Below are 19725 nucleotides of genomic sequence, written 5' to 3' on the forward strand. Positions count from 1 at the left end.
TGAGAGTAAAAAAGGAATGGAATAATTTACAAATCTCATAAACTTATATTTTATTCACAATAGAATATAGATAACATATCAAATGTTGAAAGTGAGACATTTTGAAATGTCATGCCAAATATTGGCTCATTTTGGATTTCATGAGAGCTACACATTCCAAAAAAGTTGGGACAGGTAGCAATAAGAGGCCGGAAAAGTTAAATTTACATAAAAGTAACAGCTGGAGGACCAATTTGCAACTTATGATGTCAATTGGCAACATGATTAGGTATAAAAAGAGCCTCTCAGAGTGATAGTGTCTCTCAGAAGTCAAGCTGGGCAGAGGATCAACAATTCCCCCAATGCTGCGGCGAAAAATAGTGGAGCAATATCAGAAAGGAGTTTCTCTGAGAAAAATGCAAAGAGTTTGAAGTTATCATCATCTACAGTGCATAATATCATCCAAAGATTCAGAGAATCTGGAACAATCTCTGTGCGTAAGGGTCAAGGTCAGAAAACCATACCGGATTCCTGTGATCTTCGGGGCCCTTAGACGGCACTGCATCACATACAGGAATGCTACTGTAATGGAAATCACAACATGGGCTCAGGAATACTTCAGAAAACATTGTCGGTGAACACAATCCGCCGTGCCTTTCGCCGTTGCCGGCTAAAACTCTATAGTTCAAAAAAGAAGCCATATCTAAACATGATCCAGAAGCGCAGGCGTTTTCTCTGGGCCAAGGCTCATTTAAAATGGACTGTGGCAAAGTGGAAAACTGTTCTGTGGTCAGATGAATCAAAATTTGAAGTTCTTTTTGGAAAACTGGGATGCCATGTCATCCGGACAAAAGAGGACAAGGACAACCCAAGTTGTTATCAGTGCTCAGTTCAGAAGCCTGCATCTCTGATGGTATGGGGTTGCATGAGTATGTGTGGCATGGGCAGCTTACACATCTGGAAAGGCACCATCAATATATCCAAGTTCTAGAGCAACATATGCTCCCATCCAGACGTCGTCTCTTTCAGGGAAGACCTTGCATTTTCCAACATGACACTGCCAGACCACATACTGCATCAACTACAACATCATGGCTGCGTAGAAGAAGGATCTGGGTACTGAAATGGCCAGCCTTCAGTCCAGATCTTTCACCCAAAGAAAACATTTGGTGCATCATAAAGAGGAAGATGCAACAAAGAAGCCCAAAGCAGTTGAGCAACTAGAAGCCTGTATTAGACAAGAATGGGACAACATTCCTATTCCTAAACTTGAGCAACTTGTCTCCTCAGTCCCCAGACGTTTGCAGGTTGTTAAAAAAAAGAGGGGAAGCCACACAGTGGTAAACATGGCCTTGTCCCAACTTTTTTGAGATGTGTTGATGCCATGAAATTTCGTCAACTTATTTTTCCCTTAAAATTATACATTTTCCCAGTTTAAACATTTGATATGTCATCTATGTTGTATTCTGAATAAAATATTGAAATTTGAAACTTCCACATCATTGCATTCTGTTTTTATTCACAATTTGTACAGTGTCCCAACTTTTGTGGAATCGGGTTTGTAGTTTCAGAATTTTTATATTCGTTTTCTATTGTACTATTGTTTTATCGCATTAAAGTGTCCCTATTATGAATTTTGAAAATTATCTTTCATGCAGTGTGTAACACAGCGAGTGAATGAATACATCCTGCAATGTTTTAAATCTGAAAGTGCACCGTGTTAAAAAGGATAAAGGATATTTTGAATATGGTGATAAAGCTTAAGGGATATTGTGACATGAAAATTTGAAAATTAGATTTGAAACATGTCTACAGCATTAAGGTTTTTTTTAACTCAATACATTGTTATCTTTGAACATGGTTTCAATCAAACACATCTCATTCAACTTATCAGCTTGTTATTAGCTCTAAGACCTGAAATGGGTCTGTCAGATAGCCTAAGAGAGATATCCAATGGGAACAGTGCACACTTGATTCAGGTCAACAAAATGAGAAAGAAAACGGAGGCTGTCAGTGACTAATTTTTATTTATTTTTATTTATTTTTCAGTGTTTTGATCAGGAGGCAAGAATAAATAGTTTGAAACTTTATATATATATAATTAAGTCTACTAAACTAAAATGCAAAATTGACAGCCATAATTATCACCTTTAAAACCATGTCAAGCCTATGTCAAAGACTACAAAGATTTAGTTCATAAAAAACACACATAAAACCTTCTTCACAGTTAACCAAAGAAGAAGTTAACTTTGTAAATATTATGAGCTCACTCTCTATCTCTGCATGTAACCCGTGGTAAACTTTGAGGTTAAAATGAAAACTCTGACATACAGCCTTTGTGTTTTTGTCACTCATCTCCTAGTTTATGTCTTGATTAGGTCTATTGACAATCTCATCACCTAGATCCTGCATTATGCAAATAAATGCCATAAATCTTGCTGTTCTTGTTCTTGCATTTGTTTAAACAAACAGGCAGATTGAGTGCTGTAGATTAATTGAGGTGAGTTGACTTCCATCAGTGTTTTGCTGTCTCGCATTACCATGCATTGAATCCTCGGTCCCTCTGCGAGCATATGAGATGAATTAGACCTTAAGATCATTAATGTGCATGACACACACTGTCTTATTATTAATGAGGGAGAGATAAGGCAAAGACTCCAGGCTTCAGCCAGGAGGTCAGACACAACCAGACTGGAGCATCACAGCTGTGACCTTAATTATAATCTAAATCCGAATATTACATCACTTATCCCTAAAATCCACATTGCACATTGATTATCTGATGTGGTGTGTCAGTTTCACGTAAGAAGGCTTCCCAAAAGCATTGGCTTGATGTTTGAAGGATGATCCGGCGAAAAGGGACTGCTGGGAGCACCTCACTTTCTACCCAGGCCTCCTGGTTTGTATGGGCCTCAATTAGAGTTGTCATGGCCTGTCCGGCAGCATCATATTTATCTATGGGCTGCAGAGAAGGGGCTGTTATCCACTAGACCCAGTCGTCCTGCTTTCTCCCATTTCTATATCTTATCCTCCCACTTTATCTCTCCCCCGACTCCAAGTACAGCCTGTTTTAATTACCATCTCTCTATGGCACCCCCTGCCTGCTATCTGACAGCTGAATCGACAGAATGAAGCCCTGCCTTGTTTATTATGAAAACAGCAAGAAGAACTGGGGCCTCATGACAAAACTTTGCGCCGTCAATTATCTGATTCTGTACACACAAACAGTGCAATCTATGGAGGCACATCTATCTATCTATCTATCTATCTATCTATCTATCTATCTATCTATCTATCTATCTATCTATCTATCTATCTATCTATCTATCTATCTATCTATTTATCTGTCTATCTGTCTGTCTGTCTGTGTCTGTCTATCTATCTATCTATCTATCTATCTATCTATCTATCTATCTGTCTATCTGTCTGTCTGTCTGTGTCTGTCTATCTATCTATCTATCTATCTATCTATCTATCTATCTATCTATCTATCTATCTATCTATCTATCTATCTATCTAGCTAGCTGATATCTATCTATACATTCATTTTTCTTTCTATCTTTATGTCTGTGTGTTCATCCATTTATCCATCTTTGTCTATTCTTCTTTCCTTCCGTCCATCCACCTATCCATATATCATTCATATTTCTGTCCATCCAGCCATCCTTCTGTGTAGCCATCATTCTATCTTTCCATCTATTTTAGATTCCATTTTCCAAGTCTGATTGTTAGATGTGCCTATTATATTCAATATAGGGTATACTCCTTTCAAAAGCGGGGATTATTATTATTTGTTTTGTTTTTTTATCGCAGGCAGGCCATTTATATTACTTGACAGGCCCCAAAGACACATATTTCATTATCGCTCAAACTGGAACATAGGCGCACTTACTGTAATTATGAAAGGCAATATGTTCCCCTGGAGTTATGACTGACATTATGAGTTTAAAATATGTTCTTCCGAAGTTAACACTGAGATCACTGTTTATACTGCAACTTTCTCATGTAGCTTTCCCTTGAGGCCACCAGAGAGGTTTATTCACAGAATTATACACCTCTGGGAGATAAAGAAGGAGGCATGAGAAGGTTCTTCTATACATGCGGTCTGAAAGAAATCTGACATCAAAGAAGCATAAGAGCTAAAGAGCATCTGTGGAGGGAGTGCATTTAAAACATCATAACCTGTGCTTAATGCTACAGGTAATGTATCTTTTATGTTAATTTTAATGTCAAAGTAGTTGTAGCGGCAAGCAAATAAAACATACACTAATATTCTAATGTTAATATTGAATGCATGAATAGCAAACCTCTGTGATGAGGCTATTTGTCAGAGAAACCAGTACTGGAACATTGACTCAAGGACAGTGTCTTCTCCTCTTTATAATGTCACACATTAAAGACAGCCAGGAGTTACTTCCTCACCACTTATGATGTACATTCAGTGACAGGCGATAACAAGGTCATTGTTTTGAAGGAACTTTACTGACAGCCAGTGTGCTGGGATTTGAAGACCTGGGTATTCAGTGAATAACATTCTCCATTTTGATTACCCAAGGGCCAAGACTAAGTTTAACAATAGCTCTTGTGCTAGTACACCATGTGCTGGCTATGAAAGTGCACTAGGATGACTTGAAAGATATGGACACAGAAAAATTAAGGGCAAAAGAACACCTTATGAAGCATCGGAGAGTTCAGTGGAAGGAAAATGCACAAGAGCAAGTGTGTTCAGGACATTTCTTGCTGCATCTGCACCTAGGAATCATGGAAATGAGGCAAAGGTTTGCCTTTTTTTGGGGGGATTAAAATATGACCAGGTTTAATGGAATATTCGGGGTTCAATACAAATTACGTTTAATCAACAGCATAATGTTGAATAACACAACATTTTATTTCAACTTGCAAGTGAATGCAAGTGAATTGAGCAAACCTATTAACATTAAAATACTGTTACAAAGATATACATCTACTTTAGTGTGAAAATCACTTAAAGTAAAATTCTGTGTAAAGTTATATTCAATTTGGCAAACTTTGTTGCCTAGACAGTATAACCCATAAAACCCTAAAATAACAGTAAAAAATAATGTGAACATCTTTAAAGCTCAAATAATACACAAGATACAGCTTTTCACAGAAATCAACACTGTGCCACAAAATCTGTGAACTGATCTTAACTTGTGCTAAACCAAGAATATTCTTTTAAAGTATAAAAATAATATCCCTTACTATCATCAAGCAAAAAGGGAATTTTTTTTAACCTTGTGCTGAGAACCAAAGGACTCAATGGCTTTTATGACTAAAAAAAGTATAGTTCCATCCTAACTTTAGAGGCCATTTAGAATGGATTAAAACAATTCGACTGAATGTGACCCTGTGAAAATTAGTAAAAATGTCAGATTTGGGTTTTAAATCTTATCTGTGTCACCTGGTATTTTATGCTTATGGATCTCCAGTGTGCAGTTACGCTGTGAATTCTGCCAGCACCATACTTGAAAAATGCCTTTCAATGGAGAGCACAGAAAATTATCAGCACCTGGGAAATGATCTTTAGACTTGGATTAAAAGCTATTTTATCAGGGCTAACAGCGAGTAATCTTCAGCGCGTGCATCAGAAAGGTCATTATATTCATACATGTGACATTTGGCTTTTACATCTGCCCTCTTCTCATCTGAAATGCTGATTGGACATATCTGACCCCATTACGCTATAGTCCTTCTCTGCCCCCAAAACAAACCCTTAATGGATGTAACCTGGAAGTTTAGCCAACTCACACTGTCACGTTGCGGTCTGGGCAGCTGTCTCCAAAGGTGCCCCCCTGCTCCTTGAAGGTGATGAGGTTCCAGACAGCCACCACGGTGTCTTCAGGCACGTTGAAGTGGAACAGCTCCACGCTAGCAAAAGAGCGGTAAGCGTTGAGCTTGCGAGGCGTCCGGGTGAAATAGTCAGTTACAAACAGGCAATCTAGGGAATAGAACAGAAAGAGAGTAGTTTAGATAAAAGATGGTGATCGGCAACAAGCTCAGTGGGAAGAGGGTTGGAGAAATCAGTCTAGATGTGGTACGGTTGACCTTCCTTCTGAAAGCCCCACCAGTGATTTAATCACACTTGCATGCTTTGGCTTTGATTCAAAAACCCAGACTCTATGCAAAATTAATTTCATTGCAATCCTTCAATACAAGGCCAGGGAGGAAGCAGCAAAATGACATTTGCAATCTGCCTTAATGAGCTGTGGCTTCCTATGGCTCCATCGTCAGAGAGCCTAATGGCTTCCAATCTCCTCAATGATTTGTAGAGGGAAGCATTTATACTCAACTGCCCAGTTGCTTCCATGATATTCTTGTATTCCCTGTGTGTTCAATGCACAGGTGCAATTGCAGTTTGCTTGCCCTAAATGAATGTTTCAGTTACTAATGAGCATCTTCAGTAAGTGTCTTGACTGCCCTTTCATCATGATGATAGTCTATGGCTGTCAAGGTCAGTAAAGACATCCAGTAGATTAACATACTATACACTACATGGCCAAAGGTTTGGGGTCAGTAAGAATTTTTTTTTTCTGAACGCAATTAATACTGTACTTGTGTTCAGAAGAAATGCATTAAATTGACTTTTACACTGTTACAAAAAAAAAAAAAAAAAGATTGAAAACAAATGCTGTTCTTTTGAACTTTTTGTTCATCAAAGGATCCTGAAATAATTTATCCACATACATTATTTCCACAGAGATAATGTTTTTGAAATAAGTCTCATATGCTCACCAAGGCTGCATTTAATTAAAAAAAAAATACATTAAAACTTTAATATTGTGAATTGATCTTATGATTTACAAATAGCTGTTTTCTATTTTTAATATATTTTAAAATGTAATTTTATTTTAGTTATGGCAAAGCTGAAATTTCAGCATTACTTCCCTCTTCAGTATCACATGATTCTTAAGAAATTATGCTAATATGCTGATTTGGTGCTCAAGAAATATTTATCATTATATTTTGTAACAAATGAGTTCCCTTTCAAGGGAACTTCGAACTGCGTCCTCTGAGGGGACACTATGGGGAACACCTCGTTGTGACCCGTGTCTGAAACATACTTTGAAAAACGCCAACGTGTTGGCCGGCGACAGCCTCTGACGTCACTACCAGCGCGACTATAAATACGCGCCGGTAGGACCCGTCACTATCTTCTTCGTCTTCAGTTGACTGTTTTGTTTGAAGCGTGCATCTGAGAAACGACCAAAATGGTAAGAGCGATCTATTACTGTTTTCATCATGGCTTCCACTAGCAAGGCGTTTAGACAGTGTGTGCATCCGTGTCAGCGTTATCTGACACACGATGACACATACACTCTTTGCGTCTCTTGTTTGGGCGAAGAGCACGCGCGCGATGTCCTTGAGGGGGCGGTCTGCGTGCACTGCGAGCGTTTCTCTCTGAGAAAGCTCCACTCTCGTTTGTCTCTCTTTTCGAGGAAAGAGGGACAGCCATCTGGATCCCGCGGCTCAGGTCCCGCCGTTGCCGAGGCAAGGAGGAGAATGAGCTCGTGGGGATCACAAATGGATCTCGCTGAGGAGTGTAGAGAGGGACCTTCCCTTTCACACTCTCCGGCGGCGAACGAGAGCGAACTTCAGGAGGCAGATGTGGTATCATTAACCCATTCTGACACTGAAGTTAGTGCTCTGCTGGGTTCTACCCAGGAAGAGCAGGAGATGTCTGAGAGTGGTGAAGAAGCTGAGGCTGAGCCTTCTCAATCCTTCAGTCCCGCGTATGAGGAGCTGTTAGAGGTTATGGATCGCGCCACGGCAAATTAGATTTGCCATGGAAGCGTGCCATTAAGGTGGCGCCACGAGGTCGCCTCGCTGAGCGGTACTTGTCTGACCATAGCCCTCCAGCCCAGGTGAGCCTTCCATTCTTGTCTGACTTACATGCAGAAGTCGAAAAGGAATGGAAGAGGCCGTTTTCCTCTCGCATCCACCGGTTTCAGCATACGAGCTATGCTAATATCGAGGGCTTGCATGAGAACGACTATGAGAGGATGCCCCCTGTAGAAGAGAGGCTTGCTATCTCTCTGTGGGGCAAACGTCCTCTCTTAAATCTCCGCTTTGCCATCTAAGCCCCTCCAAGATACATCCCGCTTAAATGGCAGGTCATACGCGGCAGCTGGTCAGGCTGTGGCTTCACTGCACACGATGGCGGTGCTCCAGGCCTACCAGGCTGACCTGCTGAAGGACCTGGATACAGGTGAGGGCCTTTCACCTGACCAGGTAGCCGAGCTGAGCCGCACCACAGACCTCTCTCTCCGAGCTACCAAGCAGGCCGCCTCCGCCATGGGCAGGTCCATGGTGGAGATGGACAGACATCTGTGGGTGAACCTGGCTGACATCGGGAAGGAAGAAAGGGGGTTTCTTCTCGATGCTCCGGTCTCGCCTTCTGAGCTTTTTGGTACCTCCGTCGAGATGGTGGTCGGGAAGTTCAGGGAGGCAAGGGCGCGCTCAGCGGCCTTTAAATCCTTCATTCCACAAAGGTCCAGGTCCGAGCCCGAGCAACTCAGGGGTCCTGGCCCATCTCGATCTGAGGGTCGTAGAGGGGCGCAGAAGGCTAGTGTTGCGGCTCGCGCTCCTCCCCCGCCTAAGGACAGGGGCAAGAGGAACCGCGGGTCACGGAGCGGTAAGCAGGGTCTGAGGGACGTGATTCGGACGAGGCAGCGCCCTCGCCCGGGTCAGAGCGGTAGGATGACCTAGTAGCTCCGGATGTTTTTAACCTCTGTTTTTAACCTCTGTTTTTTGTCCTCCCCTGCCTAATTCCCCTGTAGCCACCAGCTTTCCACCTGATCGAGGTTAGGTGGATGGTCTGCTGGTGGTTATATGTCTACTAACAATCTCTGTGAGTTTCCTTTACAGTAGCTAGGTGGCCAAAGAATTGGCACAGCACTGCAGGGAAATCCATAGATGTCCGGCCAGGTCACCCTGAGGGGCCGCCTGGCCGCTTGGCGCATCCGGGGAGGTGGTGGTTACGGCAAGAAGCTCTGTATTTACTGCCTCAGGTGATGCTCCCCTCGCCTAGAAAAGAGGGTTGGAGCTCACCGCTCCCGTGCGATCCAGCGCTTCTGCGATGCTTGGGAACCTCTCTGTACACACGCTTGCCTGTGTACTTTCTCAAAGCCACATAGTGGTCAGTGTGCACGTTAACGCTTTGCGCACTGTCTGAAATCCACGTAAAGTGGTAAGTGTGCACGCAAGACTCTGCGCACTTTCTAAAATCCTGTATGGTAAGGGTTACGCGCTCCGCTTCGTTCCCTTTCTTGGGATGATTCGCCCCCGGTGTTCCTTGGGCTTCATCCAACCAGTGTGTATTTGTTATGCACCTCAAGCATCGCTTCCCTCAACATGAGGGGCTGGGTGGACTACCACATATTGTGGTTATCAGGTGGTAGGCTTCATCAGGCCTCCCTGATGGTGAGCTCCCACATACGGTGGTTGCCAGGTAGTAGGCCTCACCAGGCCTCCCTGGAGATTTAGCTCCCACATACTATGCATTTCCACGGAATAGCATGTTGTGGCTTTTTCAGATAGTAGGCTTCACCAGGTCTCTCTGAAGACGAGCTCCCACATACTGTGGTTGCCAGGTAGTAGGCCTCACCAGGCCTCCCTGGAGATTTAGCTCCCACAGGCTATGCGTTCCCATGGAATAGCATATTGTGGCTTTTTCTGATAGTAGGCTTCACCAGGTCTCTCTGAAGAAGAGCTCCCACATACTGTGGTTGCCAGGTAGTAGGCCTCACCAGGCCTCCCTGGAGATTTAGCTCCCACATATTGTGCGTTCCACTAAATAGCACATTGTGGTTTTCAGATAGTAGGCTTCATCAGGTCTCTCTGAAGACGAGCTCCCACATACTGTGGTTGCCAGGTAGTAGGCCTCACCAGGCCTCCCTGGAGATTTAGCTCCCACATATTGTGCGTTCCACTAAATAGCACATTGTGGTTTTCAGATAGTAGGCTTCATCAGGTCTCTCTGAAGACGAGCTCCCACATACTGTGGTTGCCAGGTAGTAGGCCTCACCAGGCCTCCCTGGAGATTTAGCTCCCACATACTGTGCGCTTCCTAAAAAACGAGCTCCCGCGATTTGTGGTTGTCAGGTAGTAGGCCTCACCAGGCCTCCCTGGAGTCGAGTCCCATATTGCTTTCAGTTTCCACTGAAGTGGTTATCTGGTAACAGATAGTAGGCCTCTCTAGGCCTCTCTGTAGGTGAACTCCCACATATTGTGGTTATCAGGTAGCAGGCTTCACAGGCCTCTCTGAATGTGAGCTCCCACATACTGTGGTTGTCAGGTAACCTTTCAGTACACACGCTTGCCTGTGTACTTTCTCAAATCCACATGGTGGTCAGTGTGCACGTTAACGCTTTGCGCACTGTCTGAAATCCATGTAAAGTGGTAAGTGTGCACGCAAGTCTCTGCGCACTTTCTGAAATCCACGTAAAGTGGAAAGTGTGCACGCAAGACTCTGCGCACTTTCTAAAATCCTGTATGGTAAGGGTTACGCGCTCCGCTTCGTTCCCTTTCTTGGGATGATTCGTCCCGGTGTTCCTTGGGCTTCATCCAACCGGTGTGAACTTATTGTACACCCCAAGCCCCCTCAACTTGGGGGGGGCTGTGTGGGCAATTCTCGGGTAGTTCAGCAGCGCTCCCCTTTTCTGAAAGGGTCACCTATGAGCATACTGCTCGGAGCTCGGAGTCTTCCTCTCTTGGGAGACTGATTCCCGGTTCTTCAGAGCACTCCAGTACCACATACTGTTTGAGACGCTCTGTGAGAGCAGGCATCCTGCTGAGGCAGGGGCTGAGGCCTCCAATTGCTCTGCTCCCGGGCCATTCTTCTACGAGCTGCTCTGACAGAGTTCCACGAGAACCCCTCCTTAGAACAGTATTTGTAAATCCATGTTATGGTAAATGTGCACGGGAGTCTTTGCGCACTTTCTGAAATAAGTTCGCACGCTAGTCTCTGCGTTCTTTCTAAAATCCCTAGATGGTAAGGGCTTCACGCTGCTGTTTCGTGCCCTTTCTTGAGTTGGTTTAAGCCCTGTTCATCTTGGGCACCACTCCACCTAGGTATCCTCGGATACCTATCTAGAACAGGGCGCTGCTACTAGAGTGCTGTGGGGACAGCCCTTTCGGCAGGTTTTGCGAAAGCTAGCAGTAGCCCCTGTGTGACAGGCAAAGACTTGGTAGAGGAAAGTGCCAGGCTCTTAGCCGTATCCCTTTAAAGGAATCTCTGTGATTCCAAGCCTTTAGCTCTACCCCGGGCCAGGGCCCTACAGGATAAGTTGGGTATGTAGCTTAGGCCTTTGGCCGTAAGGGATAATGTCATAAGACAGCCGTCAGACCGTCCCAGGGGCGACTCCCAGTGAAGAGAAAAGCGGTAGAGTTGGTACTTAGTGTTTGCCATGATTCTGGTCTGCACTCCCCTCAGCATGGCGGCGTGGGTATACTGTTCCCCATAGTGTCCCCTCAGAGGACGCAGTTCGAAGTTCCCTTGAAAGGGAACGTCTCAGGTTACGAATGTAACCATGGATCCCTGAGAGGGAACGAGACACTGCGTCCTCTAGCTCCCTGCCATGCTTCGGACGCAAGCTTCACAAAGAAGATAGTGACGGGTCCTACGGGCGCGTATTTATAGTCGCGCTGGTAGTGACGTCAGAGGCTGTCGCCGGCCAACACGTTGGCGTTTTTCAAAGTATGCTTCAGACACGGGTCACGACGAGGTGTTCCCCATAGTGTCCCCTCAGAGGACGCAGTGTCTCGTTCCCTCTCAGGGAACCATGGTTACATTCGTAACCTGAGACGTTTATTGTCACTTTTAATCAATTTAATGCACCCTTGCTGAATAAAAGTATTCATTTCACCCTAACCAAGATTCGTTCAATTAAAAACCCCTTTGTTTGCGAGACAGGGTACTTATTAAATTACAAAATAAATATAGAATAATTTTTATCCTGATCCAATATGATATAATATTATTACATTTCAAAAATACTTTTTCAACAGAGTGGCTTTACTAAAACGTAAGTACTTAAATTGTGAGTAGTTTGTAGACTGTTAAATTGCCATTTTAAAGTAACATTGCCATACACATTCAGAGCAATCATGTAATTCAGTCCTGGAAATGAATGTGTTTGTCTTCCTGCATTTGTTGCCAGACTGAACCTGAACATCCTAAAGCTCCCTGACTGAGGAGATCCCAAATCTCATTCCCATCGATACTATACATTCCCCACATCTCTGCAGTCTAAATATCTCTGGAGATAGTTTGCGTGTCATACAGAGAAAATGAGAAGAAATTTATAAAGTTGGGAAGCTGGATGAGTGAAGACAAATTATGACAGCACCTGTATGTCAGTTCTAGCCGTCTGTTTAATCTCTTTCCCGTTGAACCCTTTGCTTCTGTTATTAACAGACTTAACAAATCAACCGCCTTGACACTTTTATTAAGCTGATGGACTCTCAGAGGTATGATGCCAGTATGGCCTCTTCATCTGTTAGCTCAGACAGCACAGTACATCCCACTGATGGGCTTCACGTGCAATCACTTACAGTGCGAATAAAATTACTGAGTGAAATATAATAGATGGACCCACACCGTTTGGTATTGTATGAACTGCAACAATGTCCATCCAGGGCTGAAATGTAGCATTTATAGCTTAAATAGATTAATGGACCTAAGGTGCAAAATTATTCAATGATTTGACAGGAAAGTAAAAAGAAAAATGCTGGAAATTATACAGCAAACTGAAACTCTAAGTTTGAAATGTGATTTACTTTCTCATGCAAGCATTTGTGTCAGACAGAAATCCTACTGGTGGCCCAGTCAGAGGCGGATAGGCTGATTACCCCTCATGTCAATCAGAAACAACACCGTCATGTTGTTTGACCGTTACATGGGCTGATGCAATGTGTGTCAAAATACTCTTGTCTTGTCCACAAAGCAAGCCAAGGATATCCTTGTACTTTGACAGCAGCAGGGTACTAAGGTTCAGGAATTACACCTGTAAACTGTGAGGAGAATTCACTAAAAATTTAGAGTATTGTTCAATATAATAGCAGTACAATGTGACTAACCAGAATAATCCAGGTTTTTAGTATATTTTTTATTGCTACATGGCAAACAAGTTACCAGTAGGTGCAGTAGATTCTCAGAAAACAAACAAGACCCAGTATTCATGATATGAATTGGGCAATTAGTTGAAAGGGGTATGTTCAAAAAAAATAAAAAAATCGATCACTGAGGTCATCAATTTTGTGGAAAAAAAACAGGTGTGAATCAGGTGGCCTCTATTTAAGGGTGAAGCCAGCACTTTTGGAACATGCATTTGAAAGCCTGAGGAAAATTTATCGTTCAAGACATTGTTCAGAAGAACAGCGTACTTTGATTAAAAAGTTGATTGGAAAGGGGAAAACCTTTAAAGAGGTGCAAAAAATTATAGGCTCTTCAGCTAAAATTATCTCCAATGCCTTAAAATGGAGAGCAAAACCAGAGAGACGTGGAAAAAAAATGCAAGACAACCATCAAAATCGATCGAAGAATAACCAGAATGGCAAAGGCTCAGCCAATGATCAGCTCCAGTATGATCAAAGACAGTCTGGAGTACTGTGACAGTTAGAAGACGCCTGTGTGAAGCTAATCTATTTACAAGAAGTTCGAACCCCCCGCGAAGTCCCTCTGTTAAAAAAAAAGGCATGTGCAGAAGAGGTTACAATTTGCTAAAGAACACATCAAATGGCCTTTAAGAGAAATGGAGGAACATTTTGTGGGCTGATGAGAGTAAAATTGTTCTTTTTGGGTCCAAGGGCCACAGACAGTTTGTGAGACGACCCCAAACTCTGATTTCAAGCCCCAGTACACAGTGAAGACAGTGAAGCATGGTGGTGATATGGGCATGTTTCTCCTACTATGGTGTTGGGCCTATTTATCGCATACCAGGGATCATGGATCAGTTTGGATATGTCAAAATACTTGAAGAGGTCATGTTGCCTTATGCTGAAGAGGACATGCCCTTGAAATGGTTGTTTCAACAAAACAATGACCCCAAACACACTAGTTAACGAGCAAAGTCTTGGTTCCAAACCAACAAAATTAATGTTACAGAGTGGCCAGCCCAATCCCTGGACCTTAATCCAATCGGGAACTTGTGGGGTGATATCAAAAATGCTGTTTCTGAAGCAAAACTAAGAAATGTAAATGAATTGTGGAATGTTGTTAAAGAATCATGGAGTGGAATAACAGCTGAGAGGTGCCACAAGTTGGTTGACTCCATGCCACACAGATGTGAAGCAGTTTAAAAAAACTGTGGTCATACAACTAAATAGTGATTTACAGGATTGCTAAATCCTAGAAACAAAAACATTTGTGCAAAATAGTTTTGAGTTTGTACAGTCAATGGCAGACACTGCAATTTTTTTGAACGCACACCTTTCAACTAATTGCCCAATTGCACAGCCTTACGAGCGTTCATATCATGAATACTGGGTCATGTTTGTTTTCTGAGAATCTACTGCACCTATTGGTAACTTGTTTGCCACGTAGCAATAACAAATATACTAAAAACCTGGATTATTCTGGTTAGTCACATTGTACTGCTATTATTTTGAACAATACTGTATCTCTGCTTTAACCGCCTACAAGCAGCTTAAACAGGTGCAATCTATGCAGGGTTTTTGGTATGGCATGTGTATTTAACTAACTGCAGTGTCAATCTATTCAGCACAAACATTCAATGCTTTTTATACAAATTAGGTTTAAAGCCTTATTCACAAAAACAGTCAACACTATTTGCATGGCACAATGAACACTGCACTAATATCCCTCAGTGTATTCACTAACCAGAATTTTTCAAAATGAAAATGATACATAAAGAAAATTAGTTCCAAACCTTTTCTTCTGTGTCTTTCATTTTGAGTAATGTCTCTGTTTTTCTTTTTTTCTGTAAAGTGGAAGTCAATGGTCACCAACATGGTAAAATTACCAACATTTTTCAAAAGACCTTCCTTTGCACTTCACAGAAGAAAGAAAGCCACAATAGATTTAGAATGAAGGGTGAGTTAATGATGACAATGTTGATTTTTGGAGGGACCATCCTTTTCAAACCAAAGCAGTCAGTATGTGCAAATAAACAACACTATCAGTGGGTCTAATTCATTTTTAAGGAAATTAAAGTCAGTATGCAGTAAAAATTAAAATAAAAAATAAAAAAACATTGCCCTCCACCAAGGGAAAAATATTTATCTGTTTTATTACAACATCTCAATATGTTTCAGTGCTAAATGTTTTACCTTGATATTTCCATGTAGATATCTGACAGAGATATACTGTACCATTTTGCTGTTGCAACAATTTATAGTTGGTTTGACGATACACAACCTGTCAAACAGCAGTGCACTCACACACATTAACGAATAAATTTAAAAAAGTTAAGTCAGATGACCAGTTCAGTTAATATTTTTGATTCATATTAAGCTCATTTTTGATCCAGTGTTAATCCAATCCAGCAATACAAAATAGCATGCATAAACACTCATGCAATAAATCTCACTAAATAATTCTGAATAAGAAAAAAGTGATCTACTCCTACAAGCCCACAATATAAAATTATATATTTATAAAATTAAGAAAAATCTTGCAAAATCTTGATTTTATTTTTTTGTAAGTGGGAGTGCTTTTGTATATGGTCCTAATTGCTTCAAAATAATTTATTATTTGGTATATATTATATGAATGTAGTATTTATTTTATTTATTTTAAATGAATACATGGTCATTTCAAAGCTTGTTTTCATACACAAGAAGGATGTATTTAGCATGTGGATAGAAACATTTCTGTCCTTCCACACCACATCTTATTCTTGCTTTTCTCACAGAACACAAACTTATACTCACTCACTGTTTTTAATCAGTATTTAAATAACTTTGAGGAATCTTTGAAGTTCAACAATTGAAAACGAGAAAAGCAAGTGTTGTTTGGAGAAGGGAAAGTCTGTTCATGTCTCTGTGTGTCTTTTTTTCTTTTTGCCACTGCACAGGCCACAAAAGATATTTCACAATGGACCAGACGAGTAATAAATCACAAACCCTTTTTATTGCACAACAAAGTTTACTGTGGCTCAATACGGTTCCCTTCTTTTAATCTAAGCTTCAGATTGAGGAGTATTAAAATTAATATCTCTTTTTTTTCTCCCAGTCACGTTACCTCTCCAGCAGTATGACGGGGAATCAATAATTAATGATGTCTCTCTCTCACATATAAGTAGCGCCCCATATTCCCCACTGTCATTGTTTCTACACATGAGAGGCAGAGATATTGAGGTCAGACTGCTTTTACTGTAAGTCTTCATGAAAAACATTCTATACTGTAGCCTGAAGCAAAATCTCTATTTACATTTGTGTCAGAACCAATACAGTACATATCTATATAAGGGTTGATTTACCTACTGTCCACCATATTGGATGAAACCTGTCAATGAACACTTAACAGCAAATTGACTGTGTGTCTGCAAGTATAGTCATGTCTTCAATTGTCTTTAACAAACTAATCAATTATTTGATTTCAGAGGCTTTACTTGATCATTTGTGTGAGATAGTTCTGCATATGGTAATTTAAAGGGATACTCCACCGTGTTTTCATATTAAACTATGTTTTTCCCTTAACTTAGACGAGTTGATGCATACCTCTCTCGTCTCAGTGCGTGCACTCAATCGCTTTGGCGCGCTGTGACACTTTGAAAGCACTTAGCTTAGCCCATTCATTCAATATGGGCCAAGCAGAGAAGCTACCAAACACCTCCACGTTTTCCCTATTTAAATACAGTTACTCGCGTAGTGTAACTCGACCTAGGACGGTAACACAAAACAAAACGTTGGTCCTAGGTCGAGTTACACTACGCGAGTAAAAATCCTTTAACGGATTTGGATATTAAAAGCATATTAGTATGTTATGTGTAAGCCAGGTTAAAGAGATGGGTCTTTAATCTAGATTTAAACTGCAAGAGTGTGTCTGCCTCCCGAACAATGTTAGGTAGGTTATTCCAGAGTTTAGGTGCCAAATAGGAAAAGGATCTGCCGCCCGCAGTTGATTTTGATATTCTAGGTATTATCAAATTGCCTGAGTTTTGAGAACATAGCGGATGTAGAGGATTATAATGTAAAAGGAGCTCATTCAAATACTGAGGTGCTAAACCATTCAGGGCTTTATAAGTAATAAGCAATATTTTTAAATCTATAGTGCAGTGTTGACAGGACCGGGCTAATATGTTCATACTTCCTGGTTCTAGTAAGAACTTTTGCTGCATTTTGAACTAGCTGTAGTTTGTTTATTAAGCGTGCAGAACAACCACCCAATAAAGCATTACAATAATTTAACCTTGAGGTCATAAATGCATGGATTAACATTTCTGCATTTGACATTGAGAGCATAGGCCGTAATTTAGATATATTTTTGAGATGGAAAAATGCAGTTTAAGTCTAAGACAGTGTTCTAGGTTATTACAAGCAGAGTTTTTAGGTCCTATAATTAACACCTCTGTTTTTTCAGAATTTAGCAGTAAGAAATTACTCGTCATCCAGTTTTTTATATCGACTATGCATTCCATTAGTTTTTCAAATTGGTGTGTTTCGCCGGGCCGTGAAGAAATATAGAGCTGAGTATCATCAGCATAAAAGTGAAAGCTAACACCATGTTTCCTGATGATATCTCCCAAGGGTAACATATAAAGTGTGAAGAGTAGCGGCCCTAATACTGAGCCTTGAGGTACTCCATACTGCACTTGTGATCGATATGATACATCTTCATTCACTGCTACGAACTGATGGCGGTCATATAAGTATGATTTAAACCATGCTTATGCACTTCCATTAATGCCAACAAAGTGTTCAAGTCTATGCAAAAGAATGTTGTGGTCAATTGTGTCAAACGCAGCACTAAGATCCAATAACACTAATAGAGAAATACACCCACGATCAGATGATAAGAGTAGATCATTTGTAACTCTAAGGAGAGCAGTCACAGTACTATGATACGGTCTAAATCCTGCCTGGAAATCCTCACATATACCATTTTTCTCTAAGAAGGAATATAATTGTGAGGATACCAGCTTTTCTAGTATCTTGGACAGAAAAAGGAGATTCGAGATTGGTCTATAATTAACTAGTTCTTTGGGGTCAAGTTGTGGTTTTTTGATGAGAGGCTTAATAAGTTTAAGAGGTTTTGGGGACATATCCTAATGACAATGAGGAATTAATAATAGTCAGAAGAGGATCTATGACTTCAGGAAGCACCTCTTTTAGGAGCTTAGATGGTATAGGGTCTAATATACATGTTGTTGGTTTAGATGATTTAACAAGTTTATACAATTCTTCCTCTCCTATAGTAGAGAATGAGTGGAACTGTTCCTCAGGGGGTCTATAGTGCACTGTCTGATGCGATACTGTAGCTGACGGCTGAATGGTTTGCAATTTTATCTCTAATAGTATCGATTTTAGAAGTAGTTCATAAAGTCATTACTGCTGTGGTGTTGGGAAATGTCAACACTTGTTGAGGCTTTATTTTTCGTTAATTTAGCCACTGTATTGAATAAACACCTGGGGTTATGTTTGTTTTCTTCTAAAAGAGAAGAAAAGTAATTGGATCTAGCAGTTTTTAATGCTTTTCTGTAGGATAGGTTACTTTCCCGCCAAGCAATACGAAATACCTCTAGTTTTGTTTTCCTCCAGCTGCACTCCATTTTTCGGGCTGCTCTCTTTAGGGTGCGAGTATGCTCATTATACCATGGTGTCAAACTGTTTTCCTTAACCTTCCTTAAGCGTAGAGGAGCAACTGTATTTAAAGTGCTAGAAAAGAGAGAGTCCATAGTTTCTGTTACATCATCAAGTTGTTCTGAGGTTTTGGATATGCTAAGGAATTTGGATACATCAGGAAGATAACTTAAAAAGCAGTCTTTTGTGGTAGAAGTGATGGTTCTTCCATACTTGTAACAAGAAGTAGAATTTACAATTTTGGCTATATGAAGTTTGCACAAAACTAAATAATGATCTGAGAAAGGTAAATGTAATACTGATTTGAAATCTTTCTGATCGTCAGAGAGCCCTACCATATATATCTATGGTTTGTCCATCACTATCCTGTATAATGTTGGTGTATTTGCAATTAAAATTTATTGGTTTGTTACTGTGACTGAAGAGCAGAAAAGTTGACTGCTGATGCACTGACGTATCTGGAGCAGTCAAAAGAAGTATCGATGTACAGAAATGTATGTCTCCACAAACAGAATCGCTTCAAAACACAGCATGCACTCAGAATGTATAATACAGTTATGAAGAAGGTGATTTTTGACCAATGTAATATTTGACCAATAAGATTTAATACGTCTTATATCTACATATGTCTAATATCTAAATTACTCATTTGGATTTTTTTTCCCCTTACAATAGAATATATTGATTGTTTCATTATCATTGAGTATAAGAGTATAATTCAAGTATTAATTTACAATTAACTGATTTTTAGCATTTTAACAATTATTATTTTTGTAGCATTTGGACCAATCAGACACACAACTATTTGTTACATTTAACAAATATATCTAACGCGCCTCCTCATCTAACCAAAGGGTCTATGGACCCTTCCCCCAAAAGGAAGCTATCACCCCAAAATGGACAGAACAGGTCTCTGGTTGCCTAGCAACCAAAAGCTCACTATCTGATAACACTAGGTTTACA

General features: G+C 40.9%; 1 protein-coding gene across 1 annotated transcript in view; it reads right to left on the reverse strand.

The window, feature by feature from the left end:
* The window catches only part of LOC132139458 (transmembrane protein 8B-like), a 136049-nt gene that overhangs the window by 81474 nt on the left and 34850 nt on the right, over window positions 1-19725 (reverse strand). The window contains exon 2 of the mRNA XM_059547814.1: window positions 5749-5938. Within this exon, the coding sequence (XP_059403797.1) occupies window positions 5749-5938 (190 nt within the window). The remainder of the gene's footprint in view (window positions 1-5748; window positions 5939-19725) is intronic.

This window comes from Carassius carassius, chromosome 4 (genome assembly GCF_963082965.1).
Source record: "Carassius carassius chromosome 4, fCarCar2.1, whole genome shotgun sequence".
In the NCBI taxonomy this organism is placed as follows: Eukaryota; Metazoa; Chordata; class Actinopteri; order Cypriniformes; family Cyprinidae; genus Carassius; species Carassius carassius.